We start from the raw sequence: 26,771 nt of genomic DNA, 5'->3' as shown, positions 1-26,771 counted from the left end.
TTGAAATGAGATCATTTAGAGAAGTGCTTTTTATAACGGCATGAACACTTCCTTGCTCACTTGGAATTGACCCAGTTTGTACTGATATATGGTGGGTTTACATTTTTTTGCCAGCCAAGGGTAAAAAGGGCAGCTTACAGTTTTCCAGTTTTTTAATAAATTCAGATTAAAGTAGAATTTGTTGCTTTAACTTCAACATGCATGGCCTTTCATGTTAGATTACTGAATTTCATTCCAGCTTTATTACTTCAGTCATCAAAGCATCCATTTTTTCCCTGTGATACTCTGCAATTCCTCTGGACACAGCATCTCTACTTCTTAAGACTGGGCCTTGAAATGGTCGTAATGAAATTACCTCTGGGCTTGTTCTTCCACTCCCAATATCAACTGTTGTTAATCCACCTTAAATTATTGCCTTAAACACATTCTGCTGCTTCTTCCTGATCAGCTCTCCCATTTTAACCAGCAGTTTAACTCATAGCACTGAACCTGCTTCCCTGAGCAATGGATTGATTTATTTTGCCTAGAATATCAGTTACCAAATAAAGGGAGAAAGCAGATATTGCAGTCTGTCTCATTTTCCAATTACCTCCATGACTTTCATCATTCTTGCCTTCAAAATTTGTTTTTAAGCCTTGCATTACTGAGGTTGGCAAATCTATTGCCTCACAGGTTATCTTGGGATGACATCAATCTATAGCCATCAAAGATGATGAACAAAGTGCCTGTTAGTTCAGTCTTTTTTGAGTTGATTAATAAAAGGTTGGCCACTCATGCTACAATCCTGATTTCACATCAGGAAAAATCTGCCTTCCTGAGCTTTTTGGAATAGGTGTTTATGTTAGGTGTCTCATAGATTTAAGTTTTCAACTACATAAAAACAAACTACTAGGCTATCTCCCCCTCAAAATGCAAGTGAAGTGTTTTTAGAAATCTCTGTTTCTAAATAAAAATAAAATTAAAATAAAAATAATACTTTAAAAAAAAAAAAAAAGAACAAAACAAACCCAAAAAGATCCAACAAACTGGAAGAGGTTTATGCTTCTCCATTTTTTTTCTCCCAGCCGGTCACTGAGTCAATACATCCCTTAAAATCTCATCCAAAACTTTCCTCATTATTTCTTCATCATCTTGCATGCTGTGAAATAATTACCGTGTAAAATGTTGCACAATATAAACGAGTTCACCATATAAAATCTATAAAGTATTGCATTAAGAATCCGTAGTGGGGTCTTCACAGTAGCCCAAAGAGCTTTAGTTTTAAGGGAAAAGGTTTGGCACTCATTCAAGGTGAAAGTGGTGTTAAGTATTCTGGATATTGTAATTGTTATTGCTATTCACTGATACTCCTCTTTACAGGCAATCCTCATAGGGGTAAATAGGTTGCAAGAAACAAAGTCAGCCTCTTCTGCACACAGTTTCTACTCAAAGGAGACAGCAGTACTTAAAAGTTCTGCTTGTTAATTAAATCTTTTTTTTTTGGCAATATATTTTCCTAAACAGGACTTTCCTGGAATTATCAGTTCTGAAAACTCAGAAATGTGGATTTTTGGCTTCTAAGTTTGAAAATCTTGGCTATTCATTTTATATAGTCATTCTGTCTGTCAAGAGAACACTTAGCCTGAGATCTCATCTGGATTTAGAAGACTGAGTACAAAGACATTTTGTCTTTTGCTTGTCAGTTTATTATCTTCCTTCTATGTTCCAATTTCTATGTAGTTGAAAATCACTTTTCCTTTCTTTGCAAGCTAAGAAATAAATCCTACTTAGGGGTAGAAGCCATTCTGCCATTCCTTGAATTACCAAGAATGTTAATAAAATGTAATGAAATACAAAGCGTTCATGTGAATGAGACTTCAGAGGCTTCTAAAATATTTGGAGCAATAATATTTCATGGATTGTTTTGGAGTACTCTCTGTAGAGGTCAACTGAGATATGATCGCTGAAACCTGTGGCTCTACTGTAGCCTTAAGGAAACTTGTGTAAAAATAAACCACATCACTTTGATAGAGCAAAACAGCCAGCAGGAAATCAGGGCAGAACTATACACCACCAAACACCAATGGCATGAGAGAGGCCATTAGAACAAATAATATAAATGAGCCTGGGGTGGCTATAAGACTGCAAGGTGATTAATGCCTGTGGTGACAAGTTGGAGGCATAGGAGGAGATTAAAGATTAAGTTAAAGGTAAGAGTGCTAACAGGCCTTTTCCTGCCCAGCTCTTCTAATTGCTCTTTCTTCCTGCAAATCCAGTGGCCAGCACTGCCTGTGCAGTGCTGCATTCCTCCCTCAGACTTGTCAGACTGGTAGATAAATTATAATTTTTTCTGAGCACTTTGTTCTGTCTTTTCTTCCCTTTTTTTTTTTTTTTAATTTATTATCTCCTCCCCCCCCCCTTTTTTTTCCCCCTTCTTTTTTTTCTTTATTTTTCTTTTTTGCCTATTCTGTTAGCCCTTGAGTGCATAGGAAAAAAACTTCAGAAGCCATATGGAAGCTGTTTCTGTTAGCGTTAGGCAGTGTTCTGCATTGGGATGGTTAAGTGTATGTTGGACTAAAAGAGCCTCCAACTGCCCAAGCTGGTGCAATCTGCAAAGGGGAGGCCCTCAGGAGGCAGAGGTAAGGGTTGCACATTTCTCTCACCTGGCTTTCCAAAGCAATTGTTCAAATAATGAGAACAGAACATAGAGTATCAAAAAAGCTCAATCTCCTGAGCCATTAAGGCTTAGCTGTAGCCTATCTACTGCCTTATTTGCAGAAGGTTTTAACACTTGACCTGAAAAGTCAACAAAAGAATCACCATCTCCCATCTTAATAAATTAAGTTCTATCTTCTCTAATCACTTCCTACAAACACACAAAGTCATCTGTTTCCTTTTGGCTTAGATCTTGTATACTGTTTGGAGGAAGAAGGTCTACTTTTGTCAGCACTCCTGTTAAATTTATTTGCTTTTCTAGTTCAAGGAAAAAGCCTATAACTCTGAAAGTCATCCAATGCTTTTATTTATTTATTTAGCTCAGTTTGATTGATAGGTCTTTGTTCTGAGCTCAGACAAAATTGACCACAACTACAGTAAAAGTGCCTCTTGTTAAAACACTTCCAGAATGTCCACGTGTTCCCCTCCTTCGCTTGCTTTGTGTGGGAAGAAACTTGACCTTAGATGAAGGTGCATTGAATTCAGAAGTGCTCCATCAGAAATCTTTCTGGCTGATAAGTCCAGAGCTTCGTAATTATCAGGCTACTTTGCTGTATGTAACTCTGCTTCTTAAGATACAAGCATGGGTTCTCAAGATGAGATAGAAATAGGGCAGCTAATTTGCACTTAGGGTCCTGACTTCCCTTTGTGTGTTAGAAACCTTTCACCCAGCTCAGTGGGTAAAGAGAGTCACTTGGAGAAGCAGAAATGTCACCTTTAGATATCATCAGTGCTGACATATGCAAATAGATGTGTCTAGCATGGGTTCATAATGGTTCATTGGTTCTTTCTAGCATAATTAAGAAAACATGCAGTAAGCTATGATGCTGTGATCTTTCTTCCAAATATTTTGCATAAATATGTAGATATTCTTGTGTCTATGGATGTATGTATACATAGATATCTAGTTATGAATGTATATATACACATATATTTATTTATTTAATGTTTCGTAGGCCACCAAGATTTATTGTCCTTGGTAGTAAATATTGACCTTGGATTTATCTCAGTCAATGTTTACCTCTTAGGCTAATAAATCTTGAGGTTCACCTTAACAGAAGTCAATATCTGCTTAGTGTTCAGCTCCATCATTAATATAAATATTTTAGTGACCTTTGCATGTATTAGTCTATTTTTTAAAGTCTACTTACTGTTACAAATCCTGTGGCACGTCAGTGGTTTATTTTTCAGATCTGTTTATTCCTTTAAGGTTTTTTTAATAGCCTCTGATGTTACAGTTGAGGTGTTGCAGAAAGTGTGTGGTACATTTTTTTTTTCCTTTGAGGAGAATCTCAGGAATGTGAGTGCAAGTTGTTGTTCCAAATGAGCAGGGAGGTTGCCAGCAGTACCAGTGTATATTTGTGTGGTTCATCATGTATTCACTTACTAGCAGGGTATAAGAGTTGCTTTGCTAGCTGGCTTCTTCTGGTCTTCTTTCAAGCCTTTCTTTGTATGACCAAATCTTTCTGAGATCAAGTGTTTGCTTTTCTGTATCTGTCACAGAGTTTAGGGTTAGCAGGGACCTTTAGACCACCTAGTCTGACCTTTTTATCTCCTGCCATCTTTATCTCCTCTATTTAAGAAACACTTTTCACCGAGTTCCTCCTCCCTTCTCTTTTGACCTTCACCAAGATGAAATTTCTCTGCAGTGTTCTTACTCAAGTTTTCTTTTTAATTTGCATTTGATTTGATGTGATAGCATCTTGGTCTCGATTCAAACTGAAGTGCCCTGATGTCTGGAGCATTACTTTGTGAGACTCTCCAAGCTGTTACTCCTAAAGACATGCAAACATTGCCCTTTCCTGTTTGTATGCTTAGACATGAGCATTGTATCTAAATGTTATCTTGAGCCATTCAGTCATGGATGGGGTCCCTCCTGACTTCTTCCCTTAAAATGTGAGATGCAAAGTGGGGTTTAAACACCTATGACCTTCTTTCCCATTCTCTGGTCACAGGAAAGTGTAAAAGAAGTGTATGATGTGGGTCCACAGGTTGTGAAACCTCTCTGACATAAAGCAGCCTGAAGGATCCAGGACAGTTACCTAATTCAGGTACTGAGTTCAAAATGTTCCTTGTTACTATTACTGCATTACAAAGCACATTTATAATGCTTGTGATTACAAACCACTCCACCAGGTAAGAGAGATGTTCCTCATCCCAGGATGTTCTCACCCCAGATCCCTGATTCTGCCACCCCCTTTTCATTAAACTACTCCTTTTATTTCAAGTGTGAGTGCAGACTGTTCACAGGGATAAAAGCTTGCAGGGTTAAACCCTCTGTGAGCCTGCAGAAAATGTTCTGTGACTGTGGAGAGGTTTCTATTATTCCTTATAAAGGTGCTGCTGGGGTAAATGGCTTTGAAATGTGGTGCTATGGAGAATTCTGATCCCTGTCACATGAAACAGCATAAATGTCAGACCAAGGATTTATATGAATATTCCTTGAAGAGAAGCAAAGACAAGGAATTAGTTGTTCTCTTGTCCTGTTTATTCCCTTTAATTGGATTTATTTTTAAGTGGGCTTTAGTATAGAAATTTCTGCTTCATTTCATTTTTGTATTTTGGAATTTCGTATCAACACAGATAAAGCCTGCTTGCCCTACATTCAAAATACATTTCTACCAGTGGAGATAATGTTTTTTAAACAGGGAAAAAATCTTCTGTTTTTTTTAAACTGTTTTTCAAACTTAACCGAAATCGCTTCTCAGCTTACAGAGTATTTTAAGGTGTTGGTATTGGAGCAGTTCACAGCAGCGTAGCCAGCCAGGATTCAAGTCTCACAGCAATTCTACCTGCTGATACATCAAGCCTTCAAGAGAAGGAGCCATGAAGTTTTTCTTTTTCTTTCTTTTTTTCCTTTTTTTTTTCCAGAGGGATATGTGTGCTACAGGCCATATCGTAGCTGGTTTATGTGAGAGACCTGATAGAGCAAGTACAGCACTTGGCTTGATTTTGGTGCATGCCTCTAAGTCAGACTGAAGAGCAGCTTACTGTTGTCAGTGTTTGATTCATAGAGTTGTGTAAATGGGCAAAAAAATTCCTTTCTGTCATGCCAGAGGCCAAATTAAACAGAAATCTGTGAACCGGGAGGGTTATTGAGTTGGGAGGAAGCAACATGAGTTGTGTGATAATGTACTTCTGCAAGGGTTTTATTTTTGCAATTTGTTTCAGGGCTGAGTTTGTCCTGGTTTATTTAATGCTACAAAATAAAATTCTTCCTGCTGAGAGATTGCTTAAAAATAATACTGGCTTGAAGGCAAACACAGAGCTAGGCAGAGCCAAGCAAAAGGTGTTTGAAGGTTTGGAACTAAGAGCGACTGCAAACGTCTGCGTTACTACTGATCCACCAGCCTGCCGGACGAATTCTTCATGTTCCCTTTCAACCAGGCATTTAAAAAATGTACTGCAGATATGCAGGAAGGCATATACAACACTGCTTTCCCCCCCCTCCTCCCATCCCAGCAATGCTAATGAAAGCCTAGCATAGCTGAGATTTCCAGATTCGCTATCACCATGGAAAGATAAAAGCAGACCTGTGCACGTTACACTGCAGAAATGAACGTTGAGCACTCTTGATTTTCTTCATGTATGCAGCAGAATGCACAAGAAAGAGATTAGTGCCATGGGTTTTTGGTTGCTCTTTTTTTTTCTCCTGAAACACAGCAGACTGCTGGGGAATTAGTGCCTGTGAGGTTTGAAGTAGCAGGTGTTGCTGCTGCTAATACTGCTGGGTGTCTTCAGGATGCCTTTGAGGTACACTTTAGTGGTTGGTGAAGACTTGGAAAGAAAATTACTAAGAAAGACGGAACAAAGTAATGCAACAGCGTCAAAGTTTATTTGAAGAAAGGTTCGAAGAAAGTGCACCCTTAGGTCTCTGTGCACCTATAGATTTAAACAGCAATTTGTGCTTAAAAGCTCCCTCTCCTTCAGACCCTGCAAGTACAGATCACTTAAGAAAAAAAAGTATGTATCATCTGATCTGATCTATCTTGGTTTTCTCCTTCTTTGAGCTAGAGCGGAGCTGTAAGGCAATGAAGCAGCTTCATTGCGATAGTTCACTAAAAAGCTCCTGCAAAAGAAGTATTTATTGTCTCAGGAAATTTTCTCTCTGGCTCGTTTTATTGTAAAAGATTCTATCTCAGAAGTGCTGTGAATCAGAGATGAAGGGGAGTAATGATAAACTTAGGGAAAACAGAAGGAAAACGTGTGGGCGTATGAGTTTGCACATGTCTGTGAGCTATAATAGATATGCAAATAGGAAAGCAAGTGCTTGTGGACATGTGGTTTTGTGTCAGCTCTCAATTTTATTCATCAGCTATTTAACACTAGATTTACACACCTGAAAAGAAAAAAAGGTAATTCTGACTCATTCTAGGGAACTGTTATCAGCTATTTTATGACGATTTCATTTACCGATCTAATTATAAACTCAATTGAATCCTATCCACTAACACAGGTTAAAACGTTTTTATTGTACGCAGCTGTTTGATATCTCCAGGTGTGGGAGCACACAACAAGGGTAGAAATTAATTAAGCAAGATGTGGGAGATGGTTGCAGCCGTGTGTTATGTGCTTGTCAGCCAGAGGAGACGCATGTCAAACACTACTTGATGAGTTGCAGCGTGCATTCCCCCCGACTCGCAGCAGGGACGCCGCTGAGTGACTCGGGAACTACAGCTCTGCAGAGACTTGGTTTCAGCCTCTAATTACTTCCGAGCTGTTCCAGTGGCTCTACGTAGTGATACATGCCACAGTTACCCTAGCACTTTCCTGATGTACAAAACTCTTTTGTATGAATGTGATAAATAACCCCTCTGACTGCATTTCCATCGAGTGCCTTGGCGCCCTTCAGCGTCGTGTCATTCTTCAGCATTAGCATCTTCAGCATTCTTGCAGCATCCTGATTTATTTTTGTCAATGGCAAAGGCCACCAGGCACAGAAAGGAAAGGATAATTCTTAACTTTTATCTATTTTTTCTTATCTTTTATCACAGTCTCACAGTATAGCAGAGGTTGGAAGGGACCTCAAGAGATCATCAGGTCCAACCCCCCTGCCAGAGCAGGATCACTTAGGGTAGTCTGCACAGGAATGCATTCAGGTGGGTTTGGAAAGTCTCCAGAGAAGAAGACTCCACAACCCCCCTGGGTAGCCTGTTCCAGGGCTCTGTCACCCTCACTGTAAAGAAGTTTCTCCTCATGTCGAGGTGAAATTTTCTATCTTCTAGTTTGAACCCATTGTTGCTTATCACTGTGAACCACCAAAAAGAGCCTGGCCCCCCCCCACTCAACACCCACCCCTCACATATTTATAGACATTGATTAGATCCCCTCTCAGTCTTCTCAAGACTAAACAGCCCCAGGGATCTCAGTCTCTCTTCATAGGGGAGATGCTTAAGTCCCCTAATCATACCCCTGGCTCTCCCTTGGACTCTCTCCAGCAGGTCTCTGTCTCTTTTGAACTGGGGAGCCCAAAACTGGACACAGGATTGCAGGTGTGGTCTCAGCAGGGCAGAGTAGAGAGGTAGAAGAACTTCCCTAGCCCTGCTGCACACACCATTCAGGATGCATCCCAGGATCCCATTGGCTCTCTTGGCCACAAGAGCACATTGTTGTTCCATGGAGAACTTGCTGTCCACCAGCACTCCAAGGTCTTTCCCTGAGGAGCTGCTTTCCAGCAGGGCAGCCTCTAACCTGTCCTGGTGCCTGTTATTCCTCCCCAGATGCAGGACCCTGCACTTGTCCTTATTAAACATCATGAGGTTTGCCTGCACCCAGCTCTCAGCCTGTCCAGGTCACGTTGGATGCTGCACAGCCTGAGGGGTGTCAGCCAACCCCCCCAGTTTTGTATTATCAGGAACTTACTGAGGGTACTCTCAATCCCCTCAGCCAGGTCGTTGATAAAGATATTGAACAAAACTGGACCCAGTACTGATCCCTGGGGGACACCACGTTGACTCTGTGCCATTGATGATCATCTATTTTTTCTGCTGATATAGTTGCCAGGCATAGGTGCTGGCCTTGTGGCACTTGAGCCTTTCTTCTAGGGCCTTGAGGCTGCAGTCATAAAAACAGTGCATAGGAGCAGTAAGTGTATGATTTGAAGGAACAATCAGAATTATCAGATACATTTAATTTTCCCATATTTCTAGAAAACTGGTAGAATTGCAAATAAGAAAAAAGAGAAATAAAAAAGTAAAACAAAGGAAAATAATGAAAACAGATGAATATTGTCTTCACGCCCAAGTTTCTACAACCACAACACTTTGTTTTGTAGGCATGCTGTGAATAGGAAAATTGGATGAAGTATTGGAATGAATTATTTTCTGTCAACAGTTTGCTTGTATCATAGGGATACAAGAAAACAGAAATATGTATCATTTCTTTTTCATTAAAAAAAAAAATGTCCTCCATCTCAATCTCAAAGGCAAAACAAAACCTGCTATTACTGTAGTGGGGGAGGTATTTTCTCTTGATCATAAAATGTGGAGCAAAAGGTAATGCACTTAGTATGTTTCTCTTCATACTGATTTATGTACATGTGAAACACAATTTATCAGAGTTCATTATTTAATATAATGTCCTATATCCCTATATAGTGATACCCCTAGGGACATAATGTGCTGTGTCCCTATGCTGAGGGACATCTCCATCATCTACTCCAAGAGGTCACATAATAGTGCATTTATAACTGCAAACCTCTGGGAGCTCTTTAAATCTCAGCATATACTAATGTATTTTCAAAGAAGTTCAGCTGTAGTAACCATGAAATTGGGCCATGCTGATGAGTGATCTTTAGCTGTCTTACCTGAATACTAAAGTAAGGATGAGGAGCAGTGCATAGTGACTCTCTAGCTTCATTGGGATAGCCCAGAAGAGGGAGCTTGGAATTAAAGAGTGGAGAGATTTAAAAGTACCAGAAGGAATAAATTGTTCAAATATGGGAACTTTGTTATGGTCACCCTTTATCATTGCTGGAATTTGCTTCATATTAATAACAATAGAGATTTATTTGGGGGTTGGTATTTATTCTGATGGTGCTGCATTTCTGTCCCACTAGAAGCAATTTTTTTTTTCAGCTATGAATTTATTATTTTGCAGCATGGTATCTGTTGTTGCTTTTCTAGAATGCTCAAGAAAGACAAGTTATTAATTATGCAGCAAATGTAAATCATATATACCCATCAGTGACTTCAAGGGTCATCCTTTAGTCAGCTCAAATACACCAATCTCATTTCAGTGCCACCAGGGGTGAACTTGGCCCTCTTTGTCAGAGGTGCATGGTTTGTCACGGTGCTAAGTTTTCCCCCAGCTCACTTCTACAGTGCCAACACATACAAATAATGCCTTTGACTTTATTACAGTGCCCTCCTGTGCTTCTAATAATGATATATTTGAAGCTTTCTCAAAGTAAAAGCTTCAGAAGAATATTTTTGCTGTGCTGTGTTCTTATAGTGTAGAACCTCCCTAAATATCTCTGTCTTTACATTTAGTATCCAGTATCTGCTGGCTAAGGAAAGAGTTCCTAATCACTGTGTTGTACCTACTAAACCAGAAAGAAGGCTGTACATTGTGGTCTGTCTGTTTCTTTATATGTGCATATATGTCTATTTGTACATCACAACCAAGTAGGAAGTGTGTTTTATTGACCCCAGTTTCTCTGGGTTTTGGGGTTTTTATTTGGTTGGTTGTTTTTTCTTTTGGCATTTAATATTTCCTCCCCCTCACGATGAAAATTTTGAGAGTGCTCACACACAGAAAACAAGCAAACAAATAAGATGGAGTTTGGCTGAAATACCTTTTCCAACACTGCTTTAATTTGCTTTTAACCTTTTACTACAGAAACTCAATTTTGATGTAATTTCATAGTGAAAAGTGGATGCTCTGAAGATAACCACGGCAGGACATTTTAGACAGTTTGGAAACTTAGAAAACATTTTAAATGGGAAATGACATCAGCTGTTTTCCACAGGAATATTCAGTTTCAGCAAACTGGCTTTAATTCCCCAAAATCATGCTACCCAGTTTCTAATCAAGACCTCCAGATATGTACAGACTTTGCTGATGAGGGCTGGTATTAGTGATGTGAAGTCAGGATGCAGGCTTATTGCAGTTATTCCTGCTGGGACATGCAGCTATTCCTACATCAGGACAGAGAAAGCAAATTTTCCATGCATTATGCATGGGATTTCCTCCAGCTGGCCTCCTGACTCATGCTCCCCTGCCTCCCCCGTGTCTGCGGCTGAGGGCAGGACCACCTCATCTCTTCCCCTGGGAGAAGCTCAGTGCCAAATCCAGGGCTCCCAGCAGGTGGAAGGGGTTTCCAGACATCCCTACTCCAACCTCCTGCTCAAAGTAGGTCGGGTCAGAGTTGATTGCTCTATCCAGGAGCTGTGCCCAGTTGAGATTGGAAACTATCCCCTTCCCTGGTACCCTCTTCTGGTGTTTGATCACCCTCATAGTGAACTTCTTTTTTTATATCATGTGGTAATTTCCACTCTTCCTTCTTGTTTCTGTTGCCTTCACATCCCTCTGCTGCATGCCTCTAGGTTGGGCTCTGTCTTCTCTAGGCTCTCCCGTTAAGCACTTATAGACAGCAACAAGATCTCCTTGATGGTCTTTTCATAGGAGAATACACACAGTTCTCAAACCTTCTCTTCATCTGCTGTGTGCTCCAGGCTCTGGACTGTTTTGGTGAACACTGTGGACTCACTCTAGTTTATCAGTGTCATTTATGTGTGGGGGAGACCAAAACTGGACATGGTAATCCAGGCTGTCTTACAAGGGTTGAAGAGAGTGATGCAATAAATTCCTTCAACCCACTGGCTACACCCTTGTTGACACAGCCCAGTCTGCAGTTGTCCTTGAACTCCAAACTATGAAAACCTATGAAATTGGTCTGCTGTAAAAGACCATGGAGAGCTGCTCTGTGTTCAGCTGGGCCTGCCTAGAAGGGATGCTGTGTGGCTGCAGCCTGGCATGGCAGACATTGTGATATGTGGGTTAATATACACATTGTGTAATGACCTCCTCTACCTTCCAGCATCATTGTGTGCCTTGTCACAGGACTTATGCAAACGGGCTGATGGCTCTGGATTGCAGGGTTAGGTGAAGGAAATGTGGGTCTTCTCCCTCATCCCTGTGAAAGGTTAGGAAGAGATGAAAGAAAGAATTGGATCTGAGCTACATTTCCACCAAGCCGTGCCTCTTGGACAAGTGAGGTACAACCAAGGCCTTACAGCATCAATGAAATGATGCTTCTGAGCGGTGGATGAGAGGAAAAGAGGCCAATGGGGTTGGGTGTGGGTTTGGACATCTTCACAGTTGAGCCATAAGCCTTGGCCTCTTTTTTGCCTCTTATTGGAACAGGCTGTAGCAGATGGTTTTCCGGCTGAAGATCCCTGCAGGAACTTTCTCTTGAAAGCTGTTGTTAACATGTGGAAGATGATGTGAACCATTGACATGCAGATATATAGAGTCTGTGAAATGAACTGATGCTCTGCTCATGAAGTTGCATTCAGTTCATTTGTTGTAATGATTCATGAACCTGTAAAAGGACTTCATAAACCAGTAAAAATGGAAATACTTCACAAAAATACTAGATAGCAATTTTTCATTTCTTTCTGTTTCTGGTCTGTTCAGTAAGTGGATTTGTGACTTACTAAACATTGTGGAATTAGACATGGACACTAATGTTAGCCTGCCATTGAGAATGTCTTCTCATGTCCCATTTCAAAGACTTACAGGGTCATGACAATAAAATTAATGCTTCTCTTAACTAAACATTGGCCATTAAAGTGAAGTAATTAAATATTCTCAGTTGTTAATAGGTTTGTATGTTGCTGCTGTCATTAATTTCTTGCTGTCCTAACAGGAAAAGAAATTGGCAGAAGTAGATGGATAATGTTTTTGTTAAGGCTTCAGTACTGACTGTCTGCCTTAGGTACATGCCTGTGGTTCCACGTGGTTGATGAGGCAATTGTAAGCTTGTGGCTGTTAATTTGGAATACCTCCAAAACCAAATCTTTTCTTTTACCTGGGTGCTTTACTTTTACTCTCAGTAGTCAGTAAATAATAATAGTTTCTCAGTGGTTTTAGTATTGTCCATCAGCAAGGACTTGCAGCATTCCTAGGAACAAGCAGTATGGATCAAAGGCTTAAACTTTCACATAGCATAAATCCTTGCATTTTATTCAGTGGTAAAATAGCAAAGTACTGCTTTTATTCTTTCACTCCACAGAGAGGAACTGAAGCCAGCTTGGTTGAAATTCTGTGCTCTTCATCCTTACAGGGCAGGAGAAAGTTCTTATCTTCTCAGGAAATGAATCATAAGAAAATCTTAGACATTCATGGGAAGTGACCCCCCGCCCCAGACTTTAGAAATCTTAAAATAGTGCCCAGATATAAGAGCTGCAGCTGAAGAAAGGTGGAGTTACTATCAACTCTGTTTACTAAACTTTAAAGGTATGTAAGTAGGAAAGGTTTAAAACGCTGGAATCCTCCAGCTAGGGCAGCCTCACTCTGAGAAAATGTTGTGTGTCTTTTGTTGAATTGTTCCAGAGCAGCTACATATCTTTTAAAGCTATTCTCAACAATACAGGGCTTGCTTTGTTTTACTACAGAGATAGCAAAAGAAGGAAAAAACCCTGCAGAGTGCACACGTTGAAGGCTTTCTGACTCTGCCTGCACAATGAAATTGTTCTTATTGAACTCTTGACAAATTATAACCTGCAGGTATAACTAGGATTTTCCATTTTTGCCTAGCACGTATACATTTTGTCTCTTCCATTTTTCCTTTCCTGCAATGCATTCAGCACAGCAAGGGCTGGAAAGAAATCTGATTGTGAAACTGATAAATTGTCTTACATAGTTTCCCTATTTTGGCCATTGCCATGGTCTGGTTCTGAAAGTGCTTGGAATCCTCCTTCTGGCTTTGTTTTAACAAGCTTCTTCTCAGTTGCCCATTGCCAGTGCTGTGTTACTTACACTGCACATTAATTTATTTTTTTTTCTATCTCATATTCTACATCAACTCCAAGCAGCCTTGGTGTAAAAGCAGATGAGGTGATTTATTTTTATCACTCCCTTTTTCTCATGAGAAAGCGAAAACCTTGGCCCTGCCCTCTCTGCTGCCTTCTTCACAGCACAGCCATTTGCATCTTGGCAAACAGGGTCTATAAAACGCTACTGAGCTAAATCAGCAAAGCATTTAATCACATTTATTTTGCAATCACTGTGACAGACTCATTTCTGGTCTAAATAGCTACAGTCTCATTGATTCCAAGTGGAAGTTCTCCTTCTTTGCATGATGAGGGAATTGTCTCAACCTGGACAGGTGGCCAGAAGCCATTAGAGATGACAGACAGCAAGGGATCAGCCTCTGTGATTCCAGGTCTGATTGTGGTTGTTTGCAATTCTTCTGTACACTCATGGAAGACACTTTATGTGTTAAAACTTGCCGGAAGCCTTTGATATCTTTGACCTTTTGAAAAAAGCTTTTTAGATTTTGATATTCCCTAAGAAGACAGATGGTATTTTTTGATTGAATAGATAGAGATTTCATGTCTAAACACATTTCTTGGTTTCACTTTGTTGGACTGGTTGACTGCTCTCTGAATGCTCCGTGCTGCTCCCAATCTTTTGTTGTAATTTGTTGTCAAAAAGTTATGAACAATTAAACATGCAGAAATTCCCCAGGAAAACATTAGTAATGTCCTGCTAACTTCTCCCTTTAGATCCAAATTTTTTCACCAGCAACTACAGTTCCAAGCCAAAAACTGCCCTTGATACCTTCTGATTGGTGCAATTTGGAACTGACTGGAAGGTGTTTGACTCCTAGGTGCCTGGGTAACCAGATACAGATCCTATGGAAGTAGGCAGGGAAGCTGTGAAAAAATTGGAAAGCCTGTCAGAAGTTTTATCTGTGGAGAGTGTGGGAGAGAGCCCTCCAACTACTGATGCTAAGCCCTGGACACACTGGGTGGAGTGCATCTCTCTTGGTCGCAGTCTCATGAAACAACAGCTGAAATATCACAACTGGTGCCCTGTTTTCTTCTTCCATCACCTGAATTAAGTCATCTGGAAACAGGGCAAACAATACATTTTCAGCAAAGTAAGGAAATCCCTCCAAGCAGTTCTCATTTACAACACAATCATAAAAATCCTGGCAGAAAATCAAACCTTTCCCATATCAGCTCAGCACACGGCATTGCTAGCATGGTCGGTGTCAACAGTTAAGTAGCTGGGGTGGGGGCAGAAGACAGAGGCTGCTGTGTTCTTGGTGCGGTAGCTCAGAGAGAGGATGAAAACATGGTAGTTCAGCATTTGGAGAAGACTTAACTATTGATTTTCTGGCTTTTTCTTTATGTGTTTGACCCCCATTATGTAACAAAACCTTCAGACCCAAGAAGTACAAGGACCTGGTCTTGCAGAGCTGTAGGAGAAGGTAGCTCCACCCTTTGCTTGGTAGAGAGAGGGTTGCAGCACTGTATTTGTAAGGGTTTGCTTTTTTTTTTTCACTGTAATGGTCAGAGAGTGATTTTGGATGTCTTCTAAACAGGCACATGGTACACAAAAACAAGAGGCTGTATTTCTGACTTTGGCCATGTTGTTTATGCCTTTAGCAAGTTCTGCTTCTTATTCAGCATTTAAAAGTTGTTTTCTCTGCATATTACAGACCCAGGCCACATGGCTGAAACTGAATATGAAGCATCAGATGTTTCTTGGGGGAGGTGGAAAATAAGTCTCTTTATTGTAGTTTGGGATTTTGTCTTGGGTCAGGACCAAATTTTTCAAATTATCAAAGTGTTTTGGTATTTTGATCCTTGTGGAATTTCTGAGTTTATTTCAGACGCTGAGGATGAAGGCAGTAACAGAAAATTCCAAACAGATTCACACTTGATCTGAATTAAATCATTGAATCTGAATTAAATCACAAAATTGAATTTAAAAAAAAAGAGCCAGATTTCATACGGGAACTTTAAGCATTTGATACTTTAGGAGATGTTAATTTCCAGAAGGGTGGATTTTGGTGGTTTTCTGAATGACCCAGTTCTTGGCTGCCAGACCTGTAGGTTGAGAAGCATTGAGGCTGCCTGCTGATCCATATCATCTGAGATCTGACTCTGTTTAATGAATCTCAAATTGAGCATCCAAAAGCAGAAACATGCTCATGAACCACTGTGAGAGGTCTTGGCCTAGCCATATCAATTAAGAACAATAGTTCCCTAGTAGAAAAGAAACATGATGATGTGTTTCCAGTGACAGTCATCATATTATTGGTCACTTTTATTTATCTATCAAAGACAGGTCCTTGTTTCACTTTGGAGATGTAAATCAGCATCACTATGACTTTGGGAACCTTATGTGTCTGTATATTCAGAGGTATTTTAGACTAATGGTTGATGACATGTCCTTCAAAGGCCTCTTTAAAAATCCAAGTCTTGGTCTCATAAGATTAGCACTTCGCTGAAACACATCATATATGAGGTGCTAGAATATTTACACTAATATTCTGCTACACAGCAGAGTGTTAGTGTAAAATGCTATTGCTGCTAATAGACTTTGGGTTCATTGCACCATCAGCTGAAAGTTTTATTCCATGACTTTTTAAAGAGGATTTTTTGGATAAAACCAAAAAGATGTTGTAGAAACGAAATGTGGAAGATTTTGGAGGGTGCAGTGCTATGCATAATTTATTTGGCACTGTTTGTACAGCCAATTGTTAAGTTATAAATAAAATACAGCCTTAAAAGAAAGACCAAAGGTTGAAACTGTGGGTAGCTATTTCCTCTGTATTTCTATTTTAAAAAAAAGTTTCCAGGTTGGTCCAAACAATCACATTTTGGTTTGGTTATTGATATTCACAGTGCTGTGCCTATTTTTGGATGTATCACATTGGAGACTTTCTCTTCTGCCATGCAGAGTGCCTTTTCCTCCACTAAATCTTCTGCAGGCTGCAGGACTGTCCTTTGAGCTCAGTGAGGTGCCCAGGCGCAGCCAAGGGGAAACCACAGGGAGGCAAATGAGCCTCTGTCATACTGAATTTCCAGGTCTCAGAGCTACTGAAGAACAGCTTGACTTGCCTCATCAACATAAGGTCCCTCAGTGGCTGTTCCAATTTGGCACCTACTACCACAGTAGTTTCCCCCATCCCATCTGAACCTCACCTCCCATTTCTTTTAGGCGGAGGCCACCGAGAGTTGGCACAGGGAGCAGCTCCACAGCCTGCAGCAGATGGATGCTTTCTGCCAACAGAGAAGTCCCTTGAACTGGAGAAATGCTGAACCAATTTAAGATCATTAAAATGAATTTAGTGGGTTTAAGAATACAGTCTGTGGACTTTTCAGAATAATTTATTATAGGTCCTTGTGTTGGTGCCTAGAATGAGATGAGAAAGGTTTCTCCTTAGAGCTTCTGAGCAGGCTTTTTATCCATGGTGGAAATATTTCCTGACTGTGAGTAGGAATAGCACAGGGTGGGCCTCATGAAACAACGGTAAAGGGTAAAATATATAATTCTATTATAGGGCTAAACATCCCTTGCAGGTACTGTGGAGCAGTGGGAGGTGCCTAGTTCAAAATCTCCCAGTTCTCCTGTAAGTGGTGCTGACACAGAGCTGTGATACTGAACAAAACCATTCTGGCTGCTGAAGAGGAAAGACATGACCAATTTGATCTGAGGAGTGAAACATTTCCTAGAACTCAGCCTGAATAAATTCTGGAACAGTTGAACAGGAAATAAGCTAATAATGGGATTTTACAGTATGCATTTCCCATATAAGGCATTGAAATGTAGCATGGGTTTGTGTGCAGATCTTCTGGGCATTTTGATGAAAATTTTAGGTTTCTTCCCTCTTCACACTCCATTATTATTGTGAGGGCTTTGCTCTGTTCCAGGCTGACATGTTTCATCTCCCCACTTGTTGCAAGTGGTTCCTGGATCATTTCTAGACCAGACCAGAGAAGAGACTAGTTAACAATTCCTCCTTGCTGCCTTTTGTTTGTGTTGGGGAGCTGTTTCCTTTAGCCCTTGAGTCTGATGCATAGGAAGGGGAAGAGAGGTGGGGAGCGCCCAACTCAGTGCGATTCATGGTTCTCAAAATAAGTTCCCCAAAATCTGATGTGGGGAAAGGAAGCCCTGGCTCCACAGAGCCTGCTGTCTCCCTCAATAAACAAAGGACTGGATTTGGGCAAGTTGCCCAAAGTTTTGGTGCAGGGTGCATTCCCCTCCTTACTGCTCTGCCTGGCCTTTTAAGGATATGTGACAGTATGCTGGAGACCACAGTAAGGTGTGTAGCAGAGCGGTGATTAATGAGCACGAGGCTCTTCTGCAGCTTCAGTGTTTCCCTAGCATTGGTCAAATTCCCTTCTCACAAGTAACTCACCAAGACTTTCCGAGTTTGGTCTCTTCTGCCCTGTGAGTGCAATCTCTTGCCAGTTCTTGTGCTATATTCACTTAGAGACACCTACCTCTCTAAATGTGCTCCGTATTGTGGAACAGATTTTGCTTGTAAATGTGAGGCCAGATGTTCAGAAGAGGAGAGCTCCCGTTTAGGCATCTAGCAATTACTGCTGCGACACATACTGATCACAGCTGGCAATGTGAAGTCTGTCTGCTTAGACAATAAAATGCTCAGGCTGGCTGGTTTGTGCAGTGCTATAAGAAGTGGCCTATATGCATATAATTCAGGAGCTCTTTCAAAATAGTATGCACCAAATCATGGTCTCACTTAGTTTGAAACCACGGCTTGTGCCTGACTGGATATTTTGATTTCCTTCCAAGCAGAGGCTCATTTTCCACTTATAACTAACATTCTCCTTTAGGTTTTTTTTTTTTTCCTGCCAAATCTGTTAATGAGGGCTAAATGAAAATTATAAAGGTAGGTCTTCTGGCTGGACAAGAAACAGGTCTGATCCATTAATAAATGTTTCCTTTGTTTGTTTTTTTCAAGTGACATATTCGATGCCATGTTCCCCGTCACACACATCGCAGGAGAGACAGTCATACAACAGGGTAAATCTTCCTCTCCTTTTTCCCTTTGTATGTTTGCTAAGATGGTACAATTCACATCTCTCCCTTTGAGACTTCACTCTCTATGCGTAACAGGAAGAGTAACCATATTCCAAAAGCATCTGAGTGTGCAGCTGTATCATAAGTTCATGGATGCAGAGCTGTTGCTATGTGTGCAGAGGTCTCCTACCAAACCATGCCGGTAGATCTCCAGGGTTTCAAAGTACTACCTAGATAAAGTTAAATGTAGTTAAATGTAGATGCATTGCACTTCAAATTAAAATGTTCATTCCTCAACTGAAGACAGTCAGGAAGTAAACCACAGCTCAGAATGCATAAGGGTGGTACAGGCTAGCTGAGAGTAATTAGAGATGGAAAATATTTTTATGGTTGTTGGGAATATTCAACACCTCATTGTGCTGTATCGTAGTTATCACACTTGGCAGCTTACCTGCGTGCCTGCAGCCTGTGGTGGAGGACTTCATTAGCCTCAGGCTGTATTAAAGCCTCTTGTGTGTTTACACTGAATGAAGTGTTGAATCAATCAAATGAGATAAATTAAGGCAATTGAAAGATATTAATAGGAAGAAATCATGGCTATATTTTGATTTATGAAGGCAAAAGATGTTGCAGAAAATGAATCTCTCTGTAAGTAATCTGGTGTACAAACCTGTGCAAATATGTACAGGATTAAATGTGGAGACAGGAAACTATTGAGTGGTTTATCAGACCTTCAGGAAACAATCACCTTTTGTCTTTTGCTTCCAGGTGATGAAGGAGACAACTTCTATGTGATTGACCAAGGCGAGGTGGATGTAAGTGCACTCTTACAGTAGAATATTTATTTGGAAGCTACATAATAAAATTGTATGCTCTGGCAACACAGCTTGAGCCAGCCACGTGCTGTGGTTCTGCCTCCTTTCTTCCTGAAGCAGATTTCACAGGATTGGTCTCATTACTTTGCTTTTGTTGTGTTAAGTCATTTGTGTGTAATTTAAAAATTGGCATGTTTTACATCCTAGCTTATTTGTCCTCTGCAAGCAGGGAAGTATGGTATCAAAACCAAGTAAATGACATTATCTTCAGAACCCTAACCACACCTGGAGGTGTTCAGTCTTTGGCAGAGCAGGCCACCATGCTGGAATGCACCTGAGGGTTCAGATCAACCATAAGGAAAATATTTTCTTTAATCAGTTAGCTTAGCTCATGTGTTGGGGTTTGTTGTTTTTTTTTTTCCTGTTTTTTTTTTTTTTCAAATTGAGATACAGCCCCAGGCAGTGAGTTTCATCTTAGAAACCTTAATTTGCTTTTAAAATTAGGTCCAAATATACAAACAATGCAGCATATTAAAAAAGCAAGGATTAATATAAGTGCAAAGTGATCTGTTAGACCACAGAATGTGTATAGGAGTATGCAGTGGTTTAATCAGCAAGTCTTTGAAAAGAAGCTTCTTTCTGAACCTCCCTTCCAAATCCTAGTCCAGTCACCTCCTATCAGTTTTGTCCTGTATGAAATGCACCTTTTTTGCAGTTTCACTATGAGTTCCTCATGTGACAGGTCTTATCTATCCAGCTTGCCTATTAGCAGTGTTGCTCTTCAGATGCCCTGATGAGTTTCATTTGGCGTATTTAAAGAAGTGATTCATTTTAAATCCAGGCAGGAGGCATGCAGTTATTTTAGTGAAAGTTTTTGGTTGTTTTGGTTTGGTTGGGTTTTTTTGTTTGTTTTATTTTTTTAGCAGTTTGTTTGTGTCAGGAGACCATCTAATTGGTATTGTTGGGAATTGAGAAACCTCACACGCTGCCTCTGCCTCTGGAAGTTGCTCCTCAGGAAATCCGTCTGACTCACTGTTCCTATCAGGCATACCTCTCAATAGCAAACATTGCCACATCCACAGGGCCAGAAAATAAAAGAGTAGTATTTATAGAACAGTGCTAAAATTTAGCTTTAAAGTAATTGGTTAGGGCCCGATATGGAGCTTAATGAGTTCGCTGGCTTTGAATCAGACCCACAAACATAGGCAAATGCACCTATCGAAGTTATAGATTAATCCACTTTAAAAATAATTTGTCCTCGCTCAAAACCTTTAGGAAAGCTTTCTTCAGAGATTGTGGGGGACTGAATGACATCAGAAAATAGTCTGCAAAAGCCTTGCAATTCGTTGCAGAAAGATAATCTTCCATATGCACACACCGCTCTTTCGAAGCAGTGACAGAATGGGGAAAATAAATGTCCAGGGCCTAGGCAGCTTTGTGCCTGCTTGTAAAACCATTGCACAAGGTGCATTTTCTCTAACTGGTGGTTGCACTAATGGCCAGTATGGCCACAGCTCTGCAAATGTTGAGAAGGACTAGTTTAGAATACCAGTTGCTGTATTCTGTTGGATAAGATTGCATCATGGTTCTCTTCCCAGGTATATCCTGGCATCTACTTTAGAAACATCTTTACTACATCATGTTAGGCTTATATCAGAGCTGCACCTTACCACTGCTCTCTCCATCTCTTCAGCTTAGTGCTCCCTCTTTCCTAAACTTTTCCTATAACAAACACATATTGAATTCCTTTGCAAGATGCTGTAGAAGGCATAAGAAACATTATCTCATCCATGAGTAAGTTGCAACTACACCCCAGTAGCTACAGAAGGTACCTACATTAACTGCCTTTGCTGGGAAGCTGCAGGGAAGTGAGCTCATTTTCCTCACACAGTAAAGTCTGTACTGGTGCAGTTAGTGCAGGGTGACTTACTCTGGTGTAAGGCAGCAGCTCCCAGACCCCATGTGTGTGCATTATCACACTGTATATAGTGTTCCCCACAAACGTTCTTCCACTTTCTGGGCAGCGGTGCTAAAATCTTTATTGTCTGAAGAAAATCCAGACTGCTAGTAAGCAAGCTGCAGTTCATTTAAGCCTTGCCAGATACTTTTTTGGCATGCTTCCATCTTTCTTCAAGAAAAAAAAAAAACAACAAAAAAAGAAAGACTTGGAGAGTAGACAATTGACCCCGAGACTTAAAGCCTCAAGCCATTTTCTGCCTAGTTCAGCTGGTGTTGGCATATGCATGAAGGCTTTTAACCCCTGACCAGGCTATCTGCCTTCATTGCCTCCCTGATTGCACAGAAGTGGCAGGTATGCCAGGACTGGTGGATTCAAGGAGCAGTTTACTCTGAGAACACCATGACTGATAAGTCCCATACACATGCAAAGACGAAGGAGGTTACAATTGCCATCATGAAGTTCCCATCCCCTGGAATAAAGTCATGGCAAAACTGAAAAAACAATGAAAAAAAAATCTATCAACTAAGCAACCAAATCAAATAGAAACCACCACCAAAGCCAGAAAAACAGTGTGTGGTGTTTGGAGTTTAGAAAATGTCACTATTTAACACTAATTTACTGTTAGAATTTTGTTACAGGCATCCCAAAGGGCAAAGCAAAGGCTTTTAAAAAGAACTGAGTCAAATGAGAAGTACAATAAATTATTTTAAAATGTGGTAACACTTTATCCACAACTCTTATACTTTCTTTGGATATAAACGAGCCTTGTTAGCACAGAGTAAAATATCTGTACAATTTGCTTCTTGGTATTACTATGGACAAACAAAGAAGACTCGATGAATTTTCCTTTGGCAACCATCTTCAACATGGACTGTAGGCCAAGGGAGAAGGGCACAAATTTTCCCATGTAGGAAGAAGCTTTTTGAAAATCAGGAAGAGGTAGGTTTTGGAGAACCTGGAGCTTTTCTCTCATGTACTGTATACTACAAACCAGGTATTCGACCTAAGCTAGTTTTGGATGGGAAGCGACATTGTAGTTATCAATCACAGTCTTCCTCCTTAGCACTTCAGGGCTGAGGAGAATTGTTAACTCATGACCCAGCCCTGCAGATGGATAAAGTTTATTCTAGGTAGATGATGGCATGAGATTTGAAGTCTTAGAGGTCAGCTGGCTACTGGAAGCTTTTCTGCGCAGACAAATGGGAACGCTTGCCAGAAACTAGCTGGCAGAGCTTAAATTATAGTTTCCAGTAAAGATGTTGAAAGTACCTGCTAAAGTATGTGTCTTGCAAAAATCTCTAATCCATATTTTCCAAATATAAAAATGACTTCCTGTTTATTATTTTAATCTTATAACCTCACATTTTTTACTTTAAAAAGCACCGCCAACTGCCCTTTTGAAACAGATGTATTTCTTTTTTAGACTGAAGAACTTCCTATTCTATTTAATGTCACAGCAACTTTCTCTACAGTCATTCTCAAGTTCTCTTCTTGTAAGACAACAGCAGCCACACAGTGAAATAAAAATGAAAACTTTTCAGTATTTTTTTCTTGATGAGGTTCTGTACTTACAGTACAAATCTATACATGGAACTATAGACGAAAATTGTGGGCAGTAGGTAAGATTGTCTTTTGTAGGTCAAATCTTCTTGAAGCCCTTACTCATTTATCCAAACTGATTTGCATATGCAAAGATGGAAATGGTGTGGTAGTTTATGTGAGATTTTAAAGTTGGATTTTAAAGTTGATTTTATTTTATGGTTAGATTCCATAGGTTGCTTTTGGTTTGAATTCTTCCATCAGTAAGGATCTTTCTGTCTTGAGAAGGATGCTCTCTGAAATCTGAAACAGAACATTTTAAAGTTGAGTTTTTTCAGCTTGAAGTTTTAAAGATGCTCAAGGTTGTCTCCAAGTTTATATGTTTATATTTATACTCAAAGCAAATTCATACTACAGATAAGCACTGGCTTTACTTGACAAAACTACCCACATATAAATACCCTTTGTGTCTAGGCTGTGCTTATTCTTTCCAAGATTAAATAAACCTCGTTGTTGTTTTAGCATACCCAATATTAAGGCTTGATAAGACACAAAGCACACATTATTGCAGACACATCCAAGGATTGGGATTTAAGATCTAGAAGTTGCAGAGCCTAGAACAAATGAGGTTGTCCACATAGATCTCAAAGTGGCAGCAAGACAGATGGTAAAAGTTAACTTTGAATCAGCGATACAAAATTAAAGTGAAGGTACATTCACTGCAATGAAGCTCAGAGGAAAGTGTTCATATCCTGCCTTCAAAGTAAAATGTCTGCATTACTGCTCATGGTAAGGTCACTTCCTGCTTCTCTGGGCAACATGAAGATGAGTGAGGCCAAGATGCATTCCTATTGCACTGAGCATTGTGTGACTCATTGCATTTTCTCTTGCAAGTTAGTGCCGATGTGAATTGCAGCCATGAAGAAAGAGACTGCTGTTGTTCAGAGGAGATTTTTCCCATTTGCCTCCTAAAAATTAATGAAAAGAGCCAAGCTGAGTGACTTGCAAGCCCACAAAGATGGCAGTGCTCATACTGTGTGTGATGGAAAGTGGTAGAAATCTAAAGGACTTTTTGATCTGTGAAAAGTGGATGGTCCTGGTGGCTTGGTTGTATTTGGGCACTCGCAGTTCTACATTCCTCTTCACCTGCACAAAAGAAGGTTGCAGCTATTATGGAGCTGGGATCAGCAGGTCAAGTAACAATTAGGAATCATTCACTTATGTACTCACCACTTTGATGAGAGTTCACAAATGCCTAAAACTGTCTGAGCCAAAACCTCAGCCCAGCATTTTTTAGGATAAAGAAGATCATCTGAGCTGCTGCCATATAACACTGGCTTTCATAAGCTGTTCTGAGCCTAAAATAGCTTTACTTCCCACACCTTACAAACAGAGCTACTTTCCTTTCTACTTCTTTTTCAAAATCTATTTTAAAGGGATTCATAACAGAGCTGAACTCTCTGTTAAAGGGCACAAAGGCTTTGTAATGTTCCATCAGTGCACTTTGACTTCATCGTGAAGACAAAAGTTGATTGTTGACTTTGGCCTTTGTAGATAATGAAGTGCAATGGTTTTACTCCTGGAAAACAATAATTATTCTCAAGCTGTTTTATCTTTTGGAGATTGATATTGGAAATGACATTTTTATTGGGGGAGTGAATGCAGGGTCCAAAGACTGTCAGATCAGTGATTTGGTTTCACCTCACAGTGCTTTAAACCTGACACCCTTAGGGTGAAAGAATTGCCATTTCCATGAACTGTTTACAGGCAAGATGTCAAACATGTTTTGGGGAGTCTTGTCAAGTAGGACAGAGAAATTAAAGAAGTCTTGGAGCAGTTTAGCAGTACTCTCTCTTTAGAACAGCTGTGCAACAGTAAATGCCCATCCTTCGCTTGCTCTGCCTCGAATTCTACCAGCAGAATTCCCCTCTCTGGGCTGCAGTCATATCATGCATGCTGCTTTAACATGAAATGGCACTAAATTGCTTTTAAAACTATGTGCTGGAATTAATTTATTACCCTTCTGCTGCAACAAAACCTGTGCTTTTCAACAAAAGAGCAGATAGAAATATGTATTTTTGGTGGGGTGAGACAGAGTCAAGGGTGCAGTGTCAGCTGACAATCAGAATGTGGTCTAAAACTCTTTGGAATTAATAAGATTTTTCCATTGTCCCTGAGACTTTTTACTGAGGACATGAATTACTGTACTGCAGCAAGCCCTGGGTCTTGCCAGTGAAATTCCCACAGAAAGGAGATATCCCTACATGCAGATATGCATCTTGACAATTTTGCAATGGATTAACTGGCTAACAATTTTCATACATTCTCATTTTGTTACAAGCCTTCCGGAGTCCTCATTTTATCCATCCATTTCTCCTGCTTGTCTCACAAAGAAAGATCCAGGAGACAATATATCCTGCTTGTTTCATTAGGAAAGTGCTTGGGTTCACCTGGCTTTTTTAAAACTCTTTTCATCATGAGGAGAATCAAAAGTAGATTCAGTGTTCAGTGAGGTTTTCTTTCTGTTGTGAGTGTAAAGGTTTGACAGGAAGCAGTTGTTCTCTTGTGCGATATTCTCCTATGTGACATTCATTCTGTCCCAGCAAAGAAATGAAGCAGGAGCTTTTGTGGCTTGAGCTCTTTCTTGGCCATCTGTTACCACCTGCCTACTTGGGCTTATTTTACCCTTTATTTCCACCCCTTGATCCTCAGATGCTCCAGGAACACCACGAGCCACAACACTGCCTGGAGTTCAGCAGTGGTGTTAATGCTGCTCCCTTTTAGCTGATACTCTTCATGAGCTGAACTGCTCTGTGGCTTCATCCAGCATTTCACTGACCTCAGTAGGAGCTGGATCAGATCTTAATTGAATATTGGGAAGATAAATTGGGATTGATTCCAGCTGTAGTTTGTAAAACGCCTTTTCATCATAAAACGAAGTTAGAAGTAAAATTAATCCTGACAGTTTGTTGAATTTTGACCCTAGTTCATTTATTTTGATCACTATCTTTTCTCATGCTCAGCTTGAACACAGCTCTAATTCATATATACTTTTTTTAACACTGCTAGTGTGTTACTCAGTAATTGGTAATAGGTTATGGTCTTGTCCTATACCTGCATATTTTCTTCATACTCTTTTTCTTCACAGAGCTTCCAAACAAATCTAATCCATTCTGATTGATTTCTGCTGTTACCAGTCTGTAACAAATTGGGATATTTTCTGCAGTAGGTAAATACACACAGCCTTTCCTTCCCCTCTAAACTCAGAGAAACCAACAGAATGAAAAGGATTGGTGCTGTAGGTTTATAACAGCAAGCCTACAAGCAAACTGCAGAACACAATCCATAGCAGTCCTCAAATGCACTGTTTTGTCTCATGAGATGTATTGCCCTGGAGCAGTGAGGAATATGCAGCCCAGCAGAAAGCACCTGCATGAGTCCCCCCTTTTCTGCAGTGAGGGTTTTACAGAGCACTCAAGTGCAGGAATTCTTTTCACATTCAGCATCATCCAGGAAAAATGCTGTTGGCAGTGGTACTGGTCCACACTGTTTCAAGAGGAGATGGTGTCTAAATAGGCTGTGGGTCAAATACTGATTCACAAGTTCTGTAGAGCTGATGTTCAAGATGAAGGCTAACTCTGCATATAGCTTCCCAAGCCCAAAGCACTTGCTAGTCTTCACTGAGGGAGAAAAAGGTCTCAGCAGTTATTTTTAAATGGCTGTTGGAGGCAGTAGGCTTCAGGAAGAAAAAAATT

General features: G+C 40.2%; 1 protein-coding gene across 1 annotated transcript in view; it reads left to right on the top strand.

The window, feature by feature from the left end:
- Nucleotides 1–26,771, top strand: part of PRKAR1B (protein kinase cAMP-dependent type I regulatory subunit beta) — a 101,236-nt gene that overhangs the window by 40,172 nt on the left and 34,293 nt on the right. The window contains exons 4-5 of the mRNA XM_054391015.1: nucleotides 18,644–18,705; nucleotides 19,471–19,517. Of these exons, the coding sequence (XP_054246990.1) occupies nucleotides 18,644–18,705; nucleotides 19,471–19,517 (109 nt within the window). The remainder of the gene's footprint in view (nucleotides 1–18,643; nucleotides 18,706–19,470; nucleotides 19,518–26,771) is intronic.

This window comes from Indicator indicator, chromosome 22, assembly GCF_027791375.1.
Source record: "Indicator indicator isolate 239-I01 chromosome 22, UM_Iind_1.1, whole genome shotgun sequence".
In the NCBI taxonomy this organism is placed as follows: Eukaryota; Metazoa; Chordata; class Aves; order Piciformes; family Indicatoridae; genus Indicator; species Indicator indicator.
The sequence above is the reverse complement of the archived record's forward strand: the minus strand, read 5'-3'. Positions and strand labels throughout refer to the sequence as shown.